Raw genomic sequence first — 19,143 nt, forward strand, 5'->3', positions numbered from 1 at the left:
CATGTGCCTGATGTATATCTATATCTATGTGTAAATGGACTTACTGAGCTGCAATATCATGTGAGCACTTTTTCTACAATATATTCTTCAGTTTAAATCCTTGCCTGTGTGTTGGAGTCTTCTTACATTTCCACTGGGGTACTGGAATGTAACTCTGTGAGTAGGGCACATCACCAACAGGTTATGGGTCCAGCACGCTTCCGCTGTGCCCTGTGATGAAACATGAAGCAGGAGAAGAAGGATTGAGTACCCCTAGTAACGTGAAGAGTAAGGTGTGGACTATGGCGTGTGGACAAACACATTACATCCCAGTAAGCAAGTTAAATGGGATGAACTATTTGGCTTGGAGCCTGAAAATGCAAATGTACCTGCGGAAAGAAGGTTTGTGGGGAGCTGTGATCAACCCCCCTGATGAACCAGATGCTGAAGAACAAAGGCTGGATGAGAAGGCGTTGGCCAGCATAGTGTTATGTTTGGAGGATAACCTGCTGGTTCATGTGAGAGGCCTCGATACAGCTTTGGAATGTTGGAATGTGTTAAGAGAGCTGTTTATGTGTAAGACTGCATGTTCCAAGGTCATGTTGACTAGGAAGCTATATCGCAAGCAATTAAGAGCCGTGGAAAGAAAATTTGTTGCTTTCTGTTGCTGAGATACAAACAGATAGAGGAACTGAGTTTCTCTCTCATCAGTTCCAATCTTGGTTGAAAGATATTGGGGTATTGCACAGAAAAACCAATCCATACACCCCTGCTGAGAATGGGGTGGCTGAGAGGAGAAACGGGTTACTACAAGTCATGAAGAATGCCCTGCTCCTGGATGCCAACCTTGAAAGAGTGCTCTGGGGGGAGGCAATTTTAACGGCTAACTATATTGTGAATAGGCTGTGGAGCTCTGCAATTCAGCAGACCCCCTATTACATGTTATATGGTAAGAAACCATCTGTTAAACATCTGAGTGTTTTCGGGAGCTATGCTTATGTGCATATTCCCAAGCAGTTAAGGAGAAAGAACCAGAACAAAACCAAGAAGCTGAGGTTTGTAGGATACGATCCAGCTACCAAAGGATATAGATTCCTAGACAAAGATAGGATCGTTATATCCAGTTCAGCCAAGTTTGCTGAACAAAGTAATTGGGAACATGTGCACGATAATACTCTCCCTAAAACAGAGGCACACTCTGAATCAGAGGATGAGGAAGAGGTAGCGTCAGATGAGGAAGTACAACCTAGAAGGTCTGAAAGGGAAACAAAAGGAATACCCCCAGAAAGATTTAAAATAAACAAAATAGAACATGTGCTAGTGGAGCCCATGACATACCGGGAAGTTTTGAAGCTGCCTGTAAGTGAGAAAAAAGAATGGGAGAAAGCTATGAAAAAAGAAATGCAGGCAATGGAGAAACTTCATGTGCTTGTTCCTACGAAATTACCAAAAGGTGAAGTTGCTGTAGGATGCAAGTGGATATACAGGAAGAAAATCACACAGAGTGGAGAGGTGATTTACAGAGCGAGGCTAGTAGCACAGGGCTTTACGCAGCGCATGTTCATACACTATGATGAAACTTATGCTCCTACCATTAGAGGGGAATCAGTGAGAATATGTTTGAGCTCGGCTAAGCAGAGAGGTTTTAAAGTATACCATTATGATATTGAAACCACATACCTCAACGCTGAGCTAGATGAGGTTTTGTACATGAGAGAAGCACCAGGCTACGAAAGCAATGAGCCTAACGCGGTGTACAGATTAAAGAAAGCCATATATGGGCTGAAGCAGTCAGCTCATAACTGGAATCGCTGTCTAGATAAAGAACTGAAACATCTGGGTTATAAAAAGAGCATTGCAGACCCCTGTATGTATATTAGAGGATCAGGAACCAATAGAACAGTAATATTGGTCTATGTTGATGACTTGTTAGTGCTCGTGCATGATGAAAAACAAAGAAAGAGAATTGAGGTGGAACTTGGCAAGGTATTCACCCTCAAAAGTTTAGGTTTGATTCAAACCTATATTGGCATACATGTAGAGCATACAGACGAGGGGTACATACTAATACAAGACAATAAGATTGCACAGATGTTAGCAGAATGTAACTTGGAGCAGTGTAAAACAGTAGAAACACCAATGGTGACTGGTTTCTTAAATGAAGACAGTTGTACAAGTGAACCATTTGAAAATGTGGAGCTATATCAATCTATAATTGGGAAATTATTGTACTTAGCCCAGTGGTCAAGGCCTGACATATCGACAGCTGTAAATATCTTAAGCAGATATTCCACCAAACCCACGCAAAGACATTGGGTAGGTGTTAAAAGAGTCTTAAGATAACTAAAAGGTACAATGAGCAAGGGGTTGCACTTGGAACCTGATGAAAGCCTAAAAATTGAAGCCTATGTGGACAGTGACTGGGCTGGCAATGTACAAGATAGAAAGTCCACCACAGGATATGTCATATTGCTTGGTGGTAGCTTAATTGGATGGAAGACGCGAAAGCAGAATAGTATCGCGACATCCACAGCAGAAGCAGAATATGCTTCATTATCTGATCTAATAACAGAATTGACATGGTACAAACAGATGTTAAATGAGTTGGATGAACATGTGAATTATCCAATTACTGTGTATGAAGACAACCAGACCTGCATACAGATTGCAGAAATGGAAAAAGTAAAGAATAGAAGTAAACATATTGATATCAAGTTTCAGAATGTGAAGCATGCTGTTGATAATGAAATCGTGAAATTGGAATATTGTATGTCTGAGAATAATCTAGCAGACATTATGACGAAACCCCTATGTGCAGTGAAGCACAATGGAATATGTGAAAAGCTGGGCCTGCACAACACCTAAAAGAGATAGGAGGGGTGTCAGGATATATCTCTGTAAGGTGTTGTGGTAATATGCTTTCAGGTGAAAATAGCAAGTCACTGTAATTACTGTGATTAGTGACTAACAACATGTGAGGCCAATTACAAGATGCTGAGTAATGATCTGCAGTGATTGGCCAAGGCCAGTATAAGAAGGAGGCCCAGAGAGGAGCAGAGTGTCCACAGTGGCAGATGCTGCTACACTGTGGTCCACCCGGCTGAACTATGTACATTCTGTATCCATGTGCCTGATGTATATCTATATCTATGTGTAAATGGACTTACTGAGCTGCAATATCATGTGAGCACTTTTTCTACAATATATTCTTCAGTTTAAATCCTTGCCTGTGTGTTGGAGTCTTCTTACATTTCCACTGGGGTACTGGAACGTAACTCTGTGAGTAGGGTGCATCACCAACAGCCTTCTTTCAGGTTTTCTCTTTGCAATACAGCGCTACAACCTTGTAAATAGATACCTGTATTTTCCCGATGCAAAAGTTTCGTGCAAGCTAGAAAAGACTCCTCCCCCTAGTGTTGGTTTTGCGCAACAACATCTATTTACGAGTTGAAAACAATTTTGCCAAGCTGAAGTCAACTACTGCTGTTCAGCGGGTAATCTGGAAAATGCCCTGGGAGCTTTCCAGATGACACTCTGTTCAGCAGTAAAATGCTTCGGCTTCAGGATCATTTTAAAAATGAAAATAGCTTGTGCAACCCTCCTACAACGGGAAAATACAGCTATTTATTTGTGATGCACATGCAACGTTGTAGGACTAAAACAGAAGGATAAAATCCTAAAGAAGTCATCGGAAATGTGAATGGCACAATTCTGACAGCACAGGATTTTCAGTGTTGAAAGACAGGCAGTACGGAAGCACACTTAACAAACAGTAGTGACACTTTTGTAGTGTGTACTCTGGAAAGTGCCCTGGTCAATTTCTCTTACTCTCAGTCTAATTTTTCTTGCAGCATTGTTGTGAGGATAAAGTGGAATAACCCTGTATTCTGCACTGAAGTCCTTAGAGGAAGAGCAGGCTATCAGTATGAGAAATAAAGAAGGAAAAATCAAACATTTTCTTTGAGAAAATGAGTTTTTTCTCTTTTTAAAAACAGGAAGCCAGCACAGATGTAGTGGAACATGAGCATAAAAGAAAGCATCACTAGCATGTATTTGGAGAAGTTTGCCAAGTCTTTACTCCAAAGAAGAGAAACTTGAGCTACTAACTATTTATTCCATGTTATCCATGTCAGTGTTCAGGACCGTGTTCCAAATGACTGGTATATGAATGAGATGAATGAGATTTTCTCAATCAAAGGATTTGATAGAAGGTTTGGGTAGCATTCATATCTGTGGTATGATAAAAGTAAAGTGCATAAAGATTTTCTTAATCACTATGTGAGAAGGAGTCTAATGAGAGTGTGGGTAAAATATAAAAAATGGTTGGAATTTAAAACTCCATGATGGCTATCTCCAATTGAAGCTTTAGCATGTAAAGAGATAAATATGCAACCTGAATGGGGTACCTATAGGGATTTGTTCTGTTTCCAAGAAAAGGGCTGTAAGCAAAAAAACCTAACTGAAGTACAAAATCTGGTTAGTAACTGGTTTCAGTACCATCAGTTAAATGAAATCTATAAGAAGGATCTTAAAGTTGGATTTGAGGATCAAATGTCGAGATTTGAGAAGGAGCTGTGTGAAAATGATGAAAAGTTAGTTTCTAAGATGTACAAGCTGCTGCTTCTGGAGGAGACAAGAGATGAAGTGGTTAAAATGACTATGATAAAATGGGCTCAAGATGTGGGTCATAATATAGATATGGCTGCTTGGGGAAAATTATGAAAAATGGATTTAGAGTTCACCGCATGTTATACTTTAAAAGAAAATTATTATAAGATGATGTACAGGTGGTATTTGACACCCAAAAAATTAGCATTACTGTATAAAAATGTTCCAAACAAATGCTGGAAATGTGGACACTGTGAAGGAACTTTTTTCCATATGTGGTGGTCTTGCAGGAAGGCAAAGGCTTTCTGGGATATCCTATATAATAAAGTCCCTGGGTGTGCGCCCATGTTCTCCGGTGTCTGTGCCCGTGTCTCCCTCGGCCGTTCTGGGCATGTGCAGAGCGCATGCCCAGTACGGCCAAGGGAGAAACGGCCGCAGGCACCAGGCGGCCATGTTGGCCGGGAGGAAGAGAAGCGGACAAGGGCTGACAGGGCCAGGAGAGGAAGTCACGGGGGGGACAGAGGCGGCCCGGCCGGAGACTGGGGCGGGGAAACAGAGACGGTGGCGGGCCCGGCCGCCGAGGCCACAGGAGAGTGGCAGGCCGAGAAGAAGCAAGGAGCCAAGAAGAGGCAGCGGCGGCCGGGGCCATCCATCCAAGGGCCCAGACTGGTGGCGGAGGCCGGCGGCGGAGTAGAGGCCAGCGGCAGTAGGGAGACCTGGACCTCGGCCTCCCCGTCACCCTCACCCCGCCCGCCTCCCCCGCAATTGCCGGCTGGCTCTAGCAGCCGAGTCACTCCCTGGAGTGTCCTGGGCATCTGCCGCTGCTGGCGCCCTTGGTGATTGCCTGGCAATGCCCATTCCTCGGGAAAGCAACAGGGAGGGATGGAGGGTGGTTGTGCAAGGCAGACTTCCCCCTTCCCGGTCCCTGGATGCCGAGGAGGAGGAGAATGAGGGGCCACGAGAGGAGCCACAGCGGCGCCGTCTCCTGGGCTCCAGCCGCCTCTGCTTACTAGGCACAGGGCTGCTTTTCCAGACCACACCTGGGGCGGATCACTCACCTTGGTTGCCTTCTGAGGAGGTGCCTCTTTCAAACTTTGTGGGGTCCCGTCAGATTGCAGCCCCGTCCTTGGCTTTCTAAAAGCAAAGCCTACTCAGAAGAAGAACGGGACATGATCCATCCATCAAACAAAAATAAACATAAAACAGAAGCATCCTTCCTGGACCATGAGACCCCTTTCAGGCAACTCGGCATGATTCTAAAGGTCACGGGCGAAGCAGCTTTGTATTCTTTTAAGAGGCACAGGCAGCATTTGCCACGATGGTTTAATCATAATTGATCAGGGAAGCCGTTTCCTCTTCCCATCCCTTCTGTCTGAATATTACTCTGTTGCAGTGGGTGAGAGCAGTGATATCAAGGATAGAGTACAGCGACTAGCATTCATTCATGGAGTGAACCCAAACTTTGAAATCACACAGGAGCTTTCAATCCATGCATGCAGGGGCGTAGCTAGGGGAGAGGGGGCCTGTGTTCACCCCTCTCTCTGGCAGCTCCTCAAAGTAAGGGAGAGAATGAAGAAAATAGGGAAGGGTGGAGCTGAGGGGCCCTCAGGAGCTGGGGGCCCGGGTTCTTTGAACCCTTTCACTCCATTATAGCTACACCCCTGCATGCATGGGCATGCAACCGGTGAGGCAATGGGCAAAGAAATAATTTCAGTTTTGCAGGGATTACAGTTACCTGCAGAGAAACTTGCAGGTGTCTGCACTGATGGTGGACCATGTATGACAGGCCAAAAAAGGGTGCTGTAACTGTCCCACTCTTTTTTTCTGTCCAGTCTCCAACATTAGGCAGTACCACTGCATTATACATCAGGAGTCCCTCTGTAGCCAAGTGCTGAAATTCACTCATGTCATGACTGTTGTGGTGACCACGGTAAACTCCCTCAGAAGCAGAAGCCTTATTGACTGCAAATTTCAGGAATATCTGAGGGAGATTGAGGTGGTGTATCAAGACATTCTATATCACTCTGAGGTGCGCGGGCTCAGTTGGAGCAATGTGTTGCAGCGTTTTGTGGCACTCCGGACAGAGATTTATGTCTTCCTGGAACGTGAAGGCAAACCTGTGCCAGAACTGAAGCAGGAGGAGTGGATCAGTCATTTGGCTTTGGTGACAGACATCACATGCCACTCCAACCGCCTTAATACCAATCTGCAAGGTGCAGATCTACTCTTAACGGGCATGATGACCTCTGTGGCAGCATCTATCTATGTAATTAATTCTCCAAGATGGGCCATGCGGGCCATGCAAGGGGATGGGGTAGAAAGGAGGCGGTTGGCTGACAGAAGGGGAGAGAGCTCTGGAGCAGCAAGGAGTTGGGAGGGCAGCTGGAAAGCAGTTTGATCGTTGGCTCAGGGGGGAGAGGGCACCGTGAAGCGGCAGGGAGTGTTCCTCAATCTTACGTAAGAATGACGTACAGAGTATGCCTGTTTTTGTCAGTCTTGCTTAATGGCCATTGAGATTATCTGCAAGTGGAAGGTCACTACACTCACATCACAGGAATTTGGGATACAATATCTTATTCAGTTCCTTTACATCCTTTTCCAGACCAATCATGTCCATATTTTCAGGCTTTGATGATATTTTTCAAAATATCCAATGGATATTTTCCATTTGCCTTTTGAAGTTTGTAGCCCCAACATGGATGTTTCAGAAAGAACCTCAGTACTTGCTGGTACATTTTATCTCTCCAATGGAAATAGCCAGCTATTTCTAAGTTAGCCCCAGGTTAGATTGGATTCATTTGCCAATATACTTTATGGACATTTTTATACTCAATGCATATAGACAAGACCATCATGAATTGGATTATTGGATGATGATTATGATGATGATGGTGGTGGTGATGATGTAGCTCCAGTTGCTCCTGAGCCCACCTACCAGACGGAACATGCAGCTTAACTCCTGCCCCTTTTAAACATGACATTTAACACATGGAGGAAACCTGTTTTCCCTGGGGTCCATCCCATGGTGCTGCTAATGTAATGAAAGGCCCACAACCAATGGGCAGGGCTCATTGCACAGCAGCTTCACACAAACCTGTTGCCCCCGATCTCAGTCAGGCAGCCATTTTGCATCAGGGAACTGCCCAGCTGGACCTGCTTTGTCCAGCTGGCGGCAGGCTTTTCAACTTGACAGTAGAGCTGAGCCACCAACCCACAGAATTGCAGCACCTACCAGATCAAGATCATTTTGAAAGGGAATCCATTTTACAGTCAACGTGAAGAATCAGGCTTGAAAGAACATTGCTTATTCTCTAGTGTTTGTTGTATATAAGAATGCTCATGTCATCGAATTTGCTAAGACCCCAAGCATCAACATTCACCAGTACTCATTTTGTGCCTGAGGAGATGGCTCAGGCACAAAACGAGCACAAGATTAGAGACTAACAAGACCCTGAGCTTGATAACAGATGCATCCATGGCACTGAGGGCTGGGACACGACGCCTCTGGATAGAAGGGACATTTCCCCTTCAGAGCAATCGCGTTTCCAAGTGCAGCACTGTACATTTGCCCATTGGAGTGGACAGAAATGGTGCATTGATATGGAGGAAAGTGAGGAGGTGCACTCAGGCACGTCAGTGGGGTGACAGCTAAACCAAAACCAAGCCTGCTCCTATCTGCATGGCCCCATCATGGATTCTGCTTCTTAGCATGCTACAGTTCAACAGAAGGTTGAGAAATCAGTAGCTTTATTCGTATGTTATGTTCAATATCTGTACAATGAGGGTACAGTGTACGCAGGTAAAGATCTGTGTACAGTTAGAGTGATACACATATTACATTGAACACAAGGACAGCAGTACACTTCCTATCTGTATCATACATTTGAGGGTCCAGTACCCAGGTTCCCTTTAAAAATGAACCCCATACAGTCATTCACAGAAAACCATCTACAAGTGTACAGAGATCTTGAATGAGTACAACATAATGTCTGAATAGGGCTTCTGAGGTATCTGTGCACATCAATGTTGTGTGAGGACGAGGGCACAAAACATTCTCCCTGTAAGATTTTGTGGTAAATTTGCATTGCAGACACTTTAAAAGGAGGGGTTCCCCAAGAGGAGCAAAAGACTACAGACAAGCAGTTGTATACTATCCACCAGTCTTGCCAAACTTGTGCTTTAGTAGTAATCCTGCCTTCTGAAATACTGGGAAAATATCGGTTGTGTAGTCCTGAACAAAAAACCCCAAGTCCACATCATTGCTGTAATGAATAATATTTGCAGATCCTTGAATCATGAGCTGTACATCGATGGTTTAGATTTGTGATATACTGATGGTTTAGATTTGGGATGTTGGGCTTTTCCCAATGAGTCCTGTCTTTTTTGAAATTCGGAGATCTGAGAAGGATGAAGGGAATGATTGGCCGAGGGAGAGTAGTTGGAAGGACAAAATGATGTTGCAGAAGAAGAGCAGGAATATTTGTTACCCCTTGAAAAATTGTAGGCAGCTTGCTGAGAGTTCATAGATTTCCCTGTCTTTCTCAGTTTGTGTATCCTTTCCAACAAGAGCCTGGCCATCAAGAGGAAAGTTCTCTCTTTGTCGTAAATCTGTCAGGCTAGCCAGACGAAGCACAACAGAGGCAGAAGCAGAAGAGCAAAATATAACAGGAATCCATTCTCCAAACCAGGTCCAGTCTGAATCAATCCAACAGAGTCCAAAGCCAAATCCACAGGCAAGGTCAACACAGTGCAGGCTCCAAACACAGTCCAAATAATACACAAACACAGCCGATTAGCTCGCAGGAAACTCTTGTTGCTATCAGCAGGGTAGCATCTTATGTAGGCTGACCCCCGGTGCTGTTAATTAAGAGTTGCTGAGTCAGCACCTTTGCCTGTTCTTCTACGCACTCGGCTCCTTAACTCTTGCTGTCTCGTGGACCGGCGCATCTCCACAGCTGAGACTGGTCACGCCTCCTCCACAAGAGCTGCCTCACCCAGCTCTCTCATCTTCGACTCCTTGTGCGTCGGACCCACTCTCCTTTGCAACTTCTGGTCCTTGCCTACCCTCCTCTGCTCTCAGCTCTGTCTCCACTTCCAACTCCTCCTTGGAGTCTTCCAGCATGCCCACGACACTATTCTTGTTCTTGTTTCAGGTGCCAAGCTAGTTGAACACATCCATCTGTGCTGGTGCAGAGCTACCACCGCAGATATTGAATGAATCATACTGTCAGTGCCAAAAGCATTCTGTTCTTTGAATGGAACTGAGCAGTTTCAACTGTCATGGAGTTAGGAGTAGGATGGTGCAGAAGGAATTGACTGTCCCTAGCTTGAACCTTGTAAAAACCTTCCAGCTTCCTAGAAGTAGGTGACTACGATGCAGGTTTCCCCCAGCAAGCTTTGACAATGTCCATTCAAGCAGAGTTCAGTGGTAGGAAGTTAGAGTGCCAAGTGTCCACATCAATTGGCCCAAAAATGGGATCAGGAGAAGATTTAGGAGGTTTGTTCATCTGGATATATAAAGAGTTAGCCATATGGACCACTTGGTCTGTGATGTTGGTGTGGCTTCTCTGGTCTCCCTTTTTTGGGACTGGAGTAGTCTCTGGAGGCTCTGTTGAGTTCATAATCATCCATGTCTCGGACTGGAAGTCCCGGTTCAGACTTAGGTAGAAAACACTTTTTTGGAATCAGAGCCGATGACTGAGATTTTTTTGGACTGTAGGCAGTTGAGATATCAGGGTTGGAGTGAAGAGCTGCTCCAGTGTGTGCATTGGCTTAGAAAGGTCTTCATTTTTAATTGGCTGGAAAACTCTGAGAAGAGAAAGAAAGTCAGAAAAAACTATTTAGTTAGGACACGTATTCCAAAGTCCCAGGGCAACCCTTGAAAAGGCCCGATTTCAGGTTGCCACCAACTGAGCCAGTAGCCACTACAACCAGACCTCCCAGATGGTCTTCATAGGCAGCGGGGTTCATGAAGAAGATGGCTTGCTTGTTAATACATTGGGCCGAAGCCATTCAGGGCTTTATAGGTAATAACCAGCACCTTGTATTTATCCTGGAAACTTATGGGCAACCAATGTTGTTATTTTAGAACGGGTGTAATATGATCTCTTTGGGTAACACCAGAGACCAAGCTGGCTGTTGCATTATGTACCAACTGCAATTCTTGGAATACATACAAAGACAGCCCAACATACAGTGCATTAGTCAAGTCTGGATATTACCAGCAAATGCACCACTACTTTAAGGTCATTGATTTCCAGATATGGACGTAGCTGGCATATCAGCTGCACCTGATAGAAAGCCATCCTGGTCACTTCCTCAGCTTGAGAGACCAGGGAGAGGTTTGGGTCCAGAAGTACTCCCAGACTACATACCTACTCTTTCTGGGGGAGTGTAACCCCTTCCAGAACAGACAGATCTAAGCCACTTCCTATATTCCAATCATCTTCCTTTATTCAACCTCAGTTTGTTTTCCCTCATCCAGCCCATTACTGACTCCAGGTAAGCATTTAGGGAAGATAGGCTATTTCCTAATGAAGTTGACATGGAGAAAATAGATTTGGTTATCATCCGCATATGGATAACTCCCTGAACCAAATCCCCCATGATCTCTCCCCGCAGTTTCATGTAGATGTTAAAGAGCATTGGAGATTGAATGGAGCCCTGCGGAACCCCATACAATAGCTTTTGTTTTGAAGAGCAACAATCTCCAAGCAAGACCATCTGGAACCTACAAGAGAGGTAGGAACAGAGCCACTGCAAAGCGCTGCCTCCCACTCCCAACCCCCTTCAGGCACTCCAGGAGGATACCATGATCAATGATATTAAAAACTACCAAGACTCGAAAGATCCAAAAAGATCCACAGAGCCACAAGAGAGGAATTGGTTAAAACAACTATGATAAAGTGGGCTCAAGATGTTGGACATAATATAGAAATCGCAGCCTGGGAAAAGTTATGGAAGAATGATTTAAAATTCACTGCTTGTTATACTTTGAAGGAAAATTATTATAAAATGATGTACAGATGGTATTTGACACCAAAAAAACTGGCATTAATGTAGAAAAATGTTTCAAACAAATGTTGTAAGTGTGGGGATTCTGAAGGTACTTTTTTTCACATGTGGTGGACTTGTGGGAAGGCTAAGGCCTATTGGGACATGATATATAATGAATTAAAGAAAATATGTAAAGTGACATTTCCTAAGAAGCCAGAATCCTTCCTGCTAGGAATAACACAAGGAGAAATTCCTACAAATAGCTTAATTTTTTCCCTGTATGCTTCTACGGCGGCTAGAATAACATATGCACAGAAATGGAAAACTAATGAACTGCCTTCAAAAGAAGATTGGCTGATAAAAACTATGGAATATGCAGAGATGGCAAAACTTACAACACTGATAAAAGATCAAAGCTTAGAACGTTTCAGGGAAGATTGGAAACCTTTTTTGATGTATTTAAAGAATTATTTTCCTAATATGGATCTTACAGCTGGATTTGAACTTTGAAATGCAGGTTGGGTAGACTAATGGTTTTTACTTTTTCTTTATGCTTTAAATTAGTGTTTTTTAAATTTATATTATAATAAGGTAAACTTTATAGTTTTTATTTCACGAAAAGAGGTGCGCAGGAAGTCCAATTGTGTTTATTATGGATGTTATTATTATTGTTAAAAATTAATAAAAATTAAATTTCAAAAAAACAAACAAAAACAAAAACAAAAAGATCCACAGAGCCTATAGATTCCTATTTGGAGATCATCCAACTGGCCGACCAAATTAAAAGAATGCACCCCCCCATCCCCAACAGCAAGCAATATTAAAGGCTAATTCATACACACATATTCATCACTTGATGCAGCTATGACGTGGCTTTTTCCTTGAATTCGAGCCTCAAGAGAGGCCTCATCGGGGTACATCGGAAAGAGAGGGGAAGATTTCTGTGTTTTGTATGTATGTATGTATGTATGTATGTATGTATGTATTAGAAACATTTGATATACTGCCCACTACAAAGACTCCGGGCAGTGCACAAAAACATGCAAGCAAGACAACATTAAACATGACATTCTGAATTAAAAACGAAAGTAACTAACCAAAAGCAAATAGGTCAACTACAGGGCAAAACCCTGGCGAAAAAGAAACGTCTTCAATAGAGATTTGAAGATCAGTAAGGAAGGGGCTAAACGAATCTGCAGGGGAAGAGATTCCCTTTCAAAAGCTGCTTCTTACTACCTCTCTGTGATAGATTTTGATTTTTGAAACTCTCTGGAAGGGTTGTAAAAGTTGTAAAAACCACATTTGCAAGATGCAGTCAACTGGAGAACACATCTTGGACAATTCCCTGCACCAACCTTGGTTTAATTGTTGTGCTGTGGACACAAGTTCTTGTTCTTATGATTCTTCTTATGAAATGTTCTTTTTCTTATGCACAAGTTCTTTTTCTTATGCTTCTTATCTCTCAGCCTACAAAACAGAAAACAAAACATTAAGTCTCTGGCTTATATATCAAATGGCTATTCAATCATTCCCACTCTCTCCTTTCTGATTCTCATACATTTTCCAAACTCCTCCTCCTCATCGAACTCTTCCAACACAAGGTCATCTGAGGTGAAGAGAAGAGGAATTGATTTTCTTATTTGAACTGACTTTGATAAGAGGTAAGGAGGGACTTGTGCATATTGAATCAATGAAGGAGGGTCTACAGGGATACAGTTCCGCCCTCCCCACTTCCCTGGAAATAGCCCATGTTACCTTGGATGTTGCTCTTTATTTCTTTTGGCTTCAGTGTTGTCAGCTGTAGAAATAGAGATGCATTTTATTGATTCAATATCTGGACTTCTTTTTCCATCTCTATGAGTATCAAAAGGCAGCCGCAGGGTGACCAGAGACCAAAGGAGGTCTTCTTCTGAACCTGGAACCTGAGAGGGGTGCCAGAGGATTCTGAAGAAGAGCCAAGTCATGTCCACAGAGGGGGACTTACATGAAAAGCTGGCAGGCTGGCCGCATGTTGCAGGAGACAGCTGCAGGCTTCCTGGGCCAGAGCCTGCAGTTGGGGCTCCTGAGCAGTGCTGTACCTTTGGAGCTCCTGTGGGTTGAAAGAGCAGCTCAGTCATTGCACTGGCCTCAATCATCCCTGGCCATGCTACTGAGAGCTAAGCCTGGAAGGAATTTGCCCCATTACAGGATACCCATTGACTGACTGCCCAAACAAGTTTCAGAGGGATCTATTCCTGTACAAACATCCCCCCCAATTCAGTTCAGTCAAGGATGAAGACAGAAGCCTGATTCACACCTGATCTTCAACATTTGAACGGCGAGTGGACAGTGCACAGCTGCAGAAGTGTACACAGGGACAGCTATACAGACAGGCGGTGGAAGACAGGCACTGCTAGGCACTTTCCATTTGTAGCATGCCTTGGAGGAGCCTCTACCTCGGTTCACTTTTTAAAGGAATGCAACTACAGTCATGCACACAAAATCAGGTCCAAGTGTTCAGACTCCTATGCACACATACTGCCTAATGTCTGAATAGGGCACATTACTCATTCAATTGCACGTTACACATTAAACTGCACTTACCGTCAAGATGCTGGCCAAATTGTGAGCCAAGAGGGCCTCCTCCAGAAACCCCCTAAGCATCCTTTGGAGACATTGAAAAGTATCATTCTAGGGGGAAGAGAGAAGATCAGTCATGAGTAGGAGAGACAACCTGTCTTAAGAACACAATACTGAAAAAGCACTCATACTTACGGCAGTATCGTGTTTGATTCCAGTAGGGCCAAGAAAAAAACAGGATATTTGGAAGTTGGAAAGGCCACTCACAATGATCCCGGAAGAAGAGCTTGCACGTTATATCTCAGAAATGTAAGGAAGAACCTCTGCAGGCAGTCAAACCATTGCATGGACCCCAGGAGTAGAAGCAGCAGGAGCCTGTGCCACAGGAGGAAAAAGCTCAATGAGAATTTACCTGGGTCCCTGGGTCCAGGTAGTTGGCCCCGGACACCGCCACGTGCAGCACTGCTGACCGGAGCGCATGGGGCAACGCCGGCTTGATTGTGCTGGAAGGGGGAGAGGGGAATATAAGATTTCATAGAGTGAGCAGGGCTGGTGATTCAGCCAAGGGAAGCTCATGTAGAGAAGAGGAACAGGGCAACAAAGCAAGTGTCAAGATGATTGTTCTGTAACGGTTTCTCCTCTTTTTTCAAAAATGTCCAATCCACGCCTGGGGAGGCTCTGATGCAGATAAGGCTACCTCTAGCCTTATCTGCCTCTAGCCTTATAACTTAAGAAGATTTTACAAAACCCCTTAGAATTCATTGTCATCTTTTTAGAAGGGGCAGATCCAGTTACAGATCTTGTCTAGTTTGCCACTGCCCTTTCCTGACACAAACCCCTCCGATTTAATCCCTGATGACTATGAGTCTACCTCAGCTCCGTGACGGTGTCCAGGGTTTTCCTGAAGAAGGAGCCAGGGTCCGGATGCGCTGTAACATCCTCCATTATCTCCTGGGAGAAGGTAAAGAGCAGAGGAGAGTTGATCAGTACCCATGGACTTCATTGGGATAGCTCCAACAACAACATTTTCACACTGTTTTTCAACAGAGGTTTCCAAAGTGGTTTACATAGAGAAAACGGCTTTCACAGCCATCACCTTGCCGAATTCCACTGGATACTCCCACCAGGACTCAGCGTCATGCACTCTCTCCACAATGGAATTCAGCAAGGTTGTCCACCAGAGGATGACCTGAAAATTAGAAGCATTGAGCGGTTAGTGATGGAAGGACTTCTCTGTGACTTCCTGGAAATGGACCAGACACCCTTACTTTGTGGGTCGCTTCAAGTCCTTTCTTGAGAACCCACCCCCTCCATGGATTATTCTGCTGCTTCTCAGGGAGACTGCAGCAGAACTGGGAAAGGGATCAGAGCAGAGGGTGGGTGCTCCCAGATCCCCTATGGGGCAAATGCCTCTCACAGAAATGACCTGGGCTCTGTGGAGGACTGCCCTTTACTCCATGATACCCTACCTGATCTCGTTCTCTTATCTTCTCTGCTGCAGGGCTCAAGTCTGGAAGGGAAGAAGACATTCAGGCCCCTCAATTTTAAATGAAGGTTCACAAATCTGCCTGTTTGCTAAGAAATAGCTATCCCACCCTCCTCAAACAGTCACCCCCAGTCCCAACCATTCCCCAGGAGCCTGGGGCACCTCCTCACCGATGGTGACTCCCGAAGATGCCTGGTACCCCCTTGTGGAACTGGAGAAGATGGAGTTGGCGGAGAAGCCAGAGTTGGAGGGGGAGCCGGAGAGGGCCCATCCGGTTCCTCCTCTGCCAGAACCTCCATCTGGGGGACTTGCAGGTGATGGAATCACATGAGGGGGAGGCTTGAAACAGCTCCCTGCAGCAGCTGCAGACCCTTCGCAACCTAGAAGAGAGCGGAGAGAAGGTGAGCAAGAGACCTTTAAGCAGACATTTGGAGGAGAGGGGGCCAATGGGACAGGGAAGGATTGCAGAACAGCCAGGGCAGCAAGACAAGTAGTCTAATATGTTTCCAGCTATTGCATTGTCTTCTTTCCGGCTGAGGAATTAAGTAGAGACAGCTGCCAAAACGCATTGGTGCAGAGACATTGTGTGCGGTTCTGCTCAACCCAACGGACCAAGCTTATGTTAGTGCTTGGAAAGGTATAGTAAAGGACCATGAAAGAGCTCAGGGGTGCAGCTCCTTCCCGGAAGGGAAAAGGTGGAGGCAACTGGGACCTTTTCATTTAGAAAGAAGAAAAGAATGGGGGGGGGGCATGACAGAGGTGCACCATCGTGCATCATGTTTGGGATGGGTTTTTGGAGTATGCCACCACAAGATGAAGTGAAGGCCAGTGCCTTAGCCAGGAGTCACTTTTCACTTGCAACTAACACTGGTGTGCCGGCTGCATTGGCGCTGCTAGGGACACCATGCTGCTGGACTAGGAAGTGGAGATGACACTGCTGCTGGGTGTGGACGGCATACTAGAAGTTGGCACTGCATTGTCAAATCGATTCTGTTTAACCTCAGAGAGCTGGTCTACCCATTAGAACAATTGGTAGAGCAGTTCTTCCCAGAAAAACAGTGCTATGTCAAGGACCATTTTTCTGGGGAGAGCTGGTCTACCAGTTGGGTTAATGGTTAGACTAGTCCTCCCAGAACACCAACTGGTAGACCAGCTCTCCCCACATTGAATTTTATCTTACAGTCTTCACACTTGATGAGACATGATGGGACCCATAGATTGATGGGACCCATGTTGGAAATGTGACTGCATAAGCATCAATTCTCAGCACTCATAGATTAGGAACAGAGGCAGAGAGTGTAGGACTGTCCCCTTGTTCGCTTGCTCTGTCCATCTCTGAGTTTCATCTGATGGGCTGACACTCCTGGTACCCTCCCTCCCTCCCTCCCTCCCCATGAGCTAGTTAGTACAGGGTGCAGGCTTTCTATCTAAGTTTGTAACTTCTTTGAAACAAACCCTTGCTGTTTTAGACTTTAAAAAACACTCATCTCCAGACCTCCTCTCTGAGCTCTGTTCTCATCCAACTGCTAAATGAGGGGTGGAGTCAAATTCTCCCCTAGAATTGGGACATCTGTGGAGCACATCACAATAGGCGTCTTCACGGCTGTTGCCCTTCCTAATTGGGTGGGCAGGGGACTCTAGTCAGACCTGGCCCAGGAACAGAGGGAGACAGGCAAAGCTGTGATGAAATCCAACTTACATTGCAAAGAATTCTTACCTCATCTTCTCCCCCATTTCCTTCCCTATCTAACTCTTCCCCCCTGACTAACTATCCCTCCTGTTACTAAAAGCTGACTATCCCTCCCTCCCCCCCAGACCCCTCCCAAAACCACCCCAAACAAACAAACAAACAACAATATAACACTAACACTAACTGTAACACTGAATAAATAAATAAATTGATAAATAAATGAATGGATGAATAAATAGATGGATAAATAGATGGATGGCTGGATGGATGGATAAATAAATAAATTTGACAAACAGAAACAGACTCTCTAATACTCTCTTTCCTCTCTATCTCTCCAGCTCCTCTCCACCTCGCCTAACTCACCCACAAAGAGCAGCTGAGCCCCGGAAGTGTCATAAAAGAGGATGTGTCACGAGCCTCAGCAATGGCCATTGGTCCTCTTGCCTCTAGAGGTTGCTTCAGGACTTGGGGGCATCTCCTGCCAACTGGGCAAGAGGACCCCAAGTGGAGGGCAAAGTGGGGATTCTCTTCATGGAGCAGGGGAGGGGAGCACTTGGCTCTTTCTACCCCCTGCACAGTAACCCTCCAGTGATGGTTGCTGGTGTCTATTTTATGTTTCTTTTTAGATTGTTCTCTCGCTTTGGGGACTGGGAATCCATCTTTCTTTCTTTATTATTACTCTTTCTTTCTTCTTATTATTACCTTTCTTTATTATTATTACATAAACTATTTTGGAAACTTGTGTCAAAATGTGGAATATATGTAGTAGTAGTAGTAGTAGTAGTAGTAGTAGTAGTAATGGTTCTTTCAAACCTCACCCTTCATGTTCTTCTATCTGTTTGTCTGAGAAATCAGAGGGCTCTCTTGCCCACCCTGTTTAAAGCGACACCACCACCACCACAGGCCCCTCAGAGCAGACACCCACACCTCCATCCACTGCCATTCATCCAAACAGCTACCTTTGTGGCTGGGGTCTGCTCTTAAGTCTCTTAAGTCTTTCTCTCTCTCTCCCCCACCAAGACTGCTCCATTCTCTCTCTCTCTCTCTCTCTCACCCACCAAGACTGTTCCATTCTCTCTCTCTCTCACACACACACACACCAAGACTGTTCCATTCTCTCTCTCTCACACACACACACACACCAAGACTGCTCCATTCTCTCTCTCTCTCTCACCCACCAAGACTGCTCCATTCTCTCTCTCCCTCTCTCCCTCTCTCTCTCTCTCTCTCTCCTAGACTGCTCCATTCTCTCTCTCTCTCCGGCCAAGCCTCCTGCTGCATCCTTTCCATCTTTCTTTCCCTTTCTCCATTCTTTTCCAAAATTATGAGAAGAGGTTCTCTCCCCCCCACCTTAAAAGTGTTCCATGTTTTGTGTGATAATTTGGCAGAGGTGTTCTTCCGAACAATGCATTTTATTATGTATTTTGTACAGATTGTATAATATTTATATTATTAGAATGAATTTTAATTTAACTTATTTCATATTAATTTAAATCAGTCTTGGCCTGCCAGAACATCAAAAGTTAAATATTGATTAAATTAATTTTAAATTCATTTTTAATTCATTTCACTTTAATTCAGTTGATTGGTTGATATTAAGTGTTACTCTAATAATCAGCACCCTCGGAATTTACCTCGGCCCCCATGAAACAAGTCACGGTTGGTTTCGGCCCGCCAGGTCATTTGAGTTGTGCAGGCCTGAACTAGAGTGTGTCAGATAAGATGAAGAAATGTAATTTAATCTCTCTCCCCACCCCGACCAATCTTACTTTAAAAAAACCCAAAAAGAATCTTGTTTTTTTACCTAGGTTCAATGCTGCTCTTA

General features: G+C 44.6%; 1 protein-coding gene across 3 annotated transcripts; it reads right to left on the reverse strand.

The window, feature by feature from the left end:
* Positions 1-8,469: 8,469 nt before the first annotated feature.
* On the reverse strand, positions 8,470-18,492 carry LOC128345376 (uncharacterized). 3 transcript variants are annotated; one of them, XR_008316406.1, is made up of 12 exons: positions 18,137-18,492; positions 15,799-16,008; positions 15,612-15,652; positions 15,239-15,331; positions 15,014-15,093; positions 14,410-14,517; positions 14,167-14,253; positions 13,568-13,672; positions 13,339-13,381; positions 12,939-13,050; positions 10,962-11,117; positions 8,470-10,395 (listed from the first exon to the last, which is right to left on the reverse strand). XR_008316406.1 is itself a non-coding variant. In XM_053297243.1 (8 exons), the coding sequence occupies exons 1-7, from the start codon at positions 18,141-18,143 to the stop codon at positions 14,169-14,171; spliced, it is 624 nt and encodes a 207-aa protein (XP_053153218.1). In that variant the 5' UTR covers positions 18,144-18,492; the 3' UTR covers positions 13,533-13,672; positions 14,167-14,168. The 3 variants fall into 3 exon arrangements, 1 of the variants encoding a protein (XP_053153218.1); XR_008316405.1 differs by lacking the exon at positions 10,962-11,117; XM_053297243.1 differs by lacking the exons at positions 8,470-10,395; positions 10,962-11,117; positions 12,939-13,050; positions 13,339-13,381 and having other exon boundaries at positions 13,533-13,672.
* Positions 18,493-19,143: the final 651 nt, after the last annotated feature.

This window comes from Hemicordylus capensis, chromosome 2 (assembly GCF_027244095.1).
Source record: "Hemicordylus capensis ecotype Gifberg chromosome 2, rHemCap1.1.pri, whole genome shotgun sequence".
Classification (NCBI taxonomy): Eukaryota; Metazoa; Chordata; class Lepidosauria; order Squamata; family Cordylidae; genus Hemicordylus; species Hemicordylus capensis.

What these genes read in the sequence shown, in the direction of transcription:
- LOC128345376 (XM_053297243.1), bottom strand. An exon ending in AGATAAGAGAACGAGATCAG is followed by an intron (nt 15,332 to 15,611) that starts GTAGGGTATCAT and finishes TCTAATTTTCAG; the next exon opens with GTCATCCTCTGGTGGACAAC. An exon ending in GCTCTTCTTCCGGGATCATT is followed by an intron (nt 14,254 to 14,409) that starts GTGAGTGGCCTT and finishes TCTTCCCCCTAG; the next exon opens with AATGATACTTTTCAATGTCT.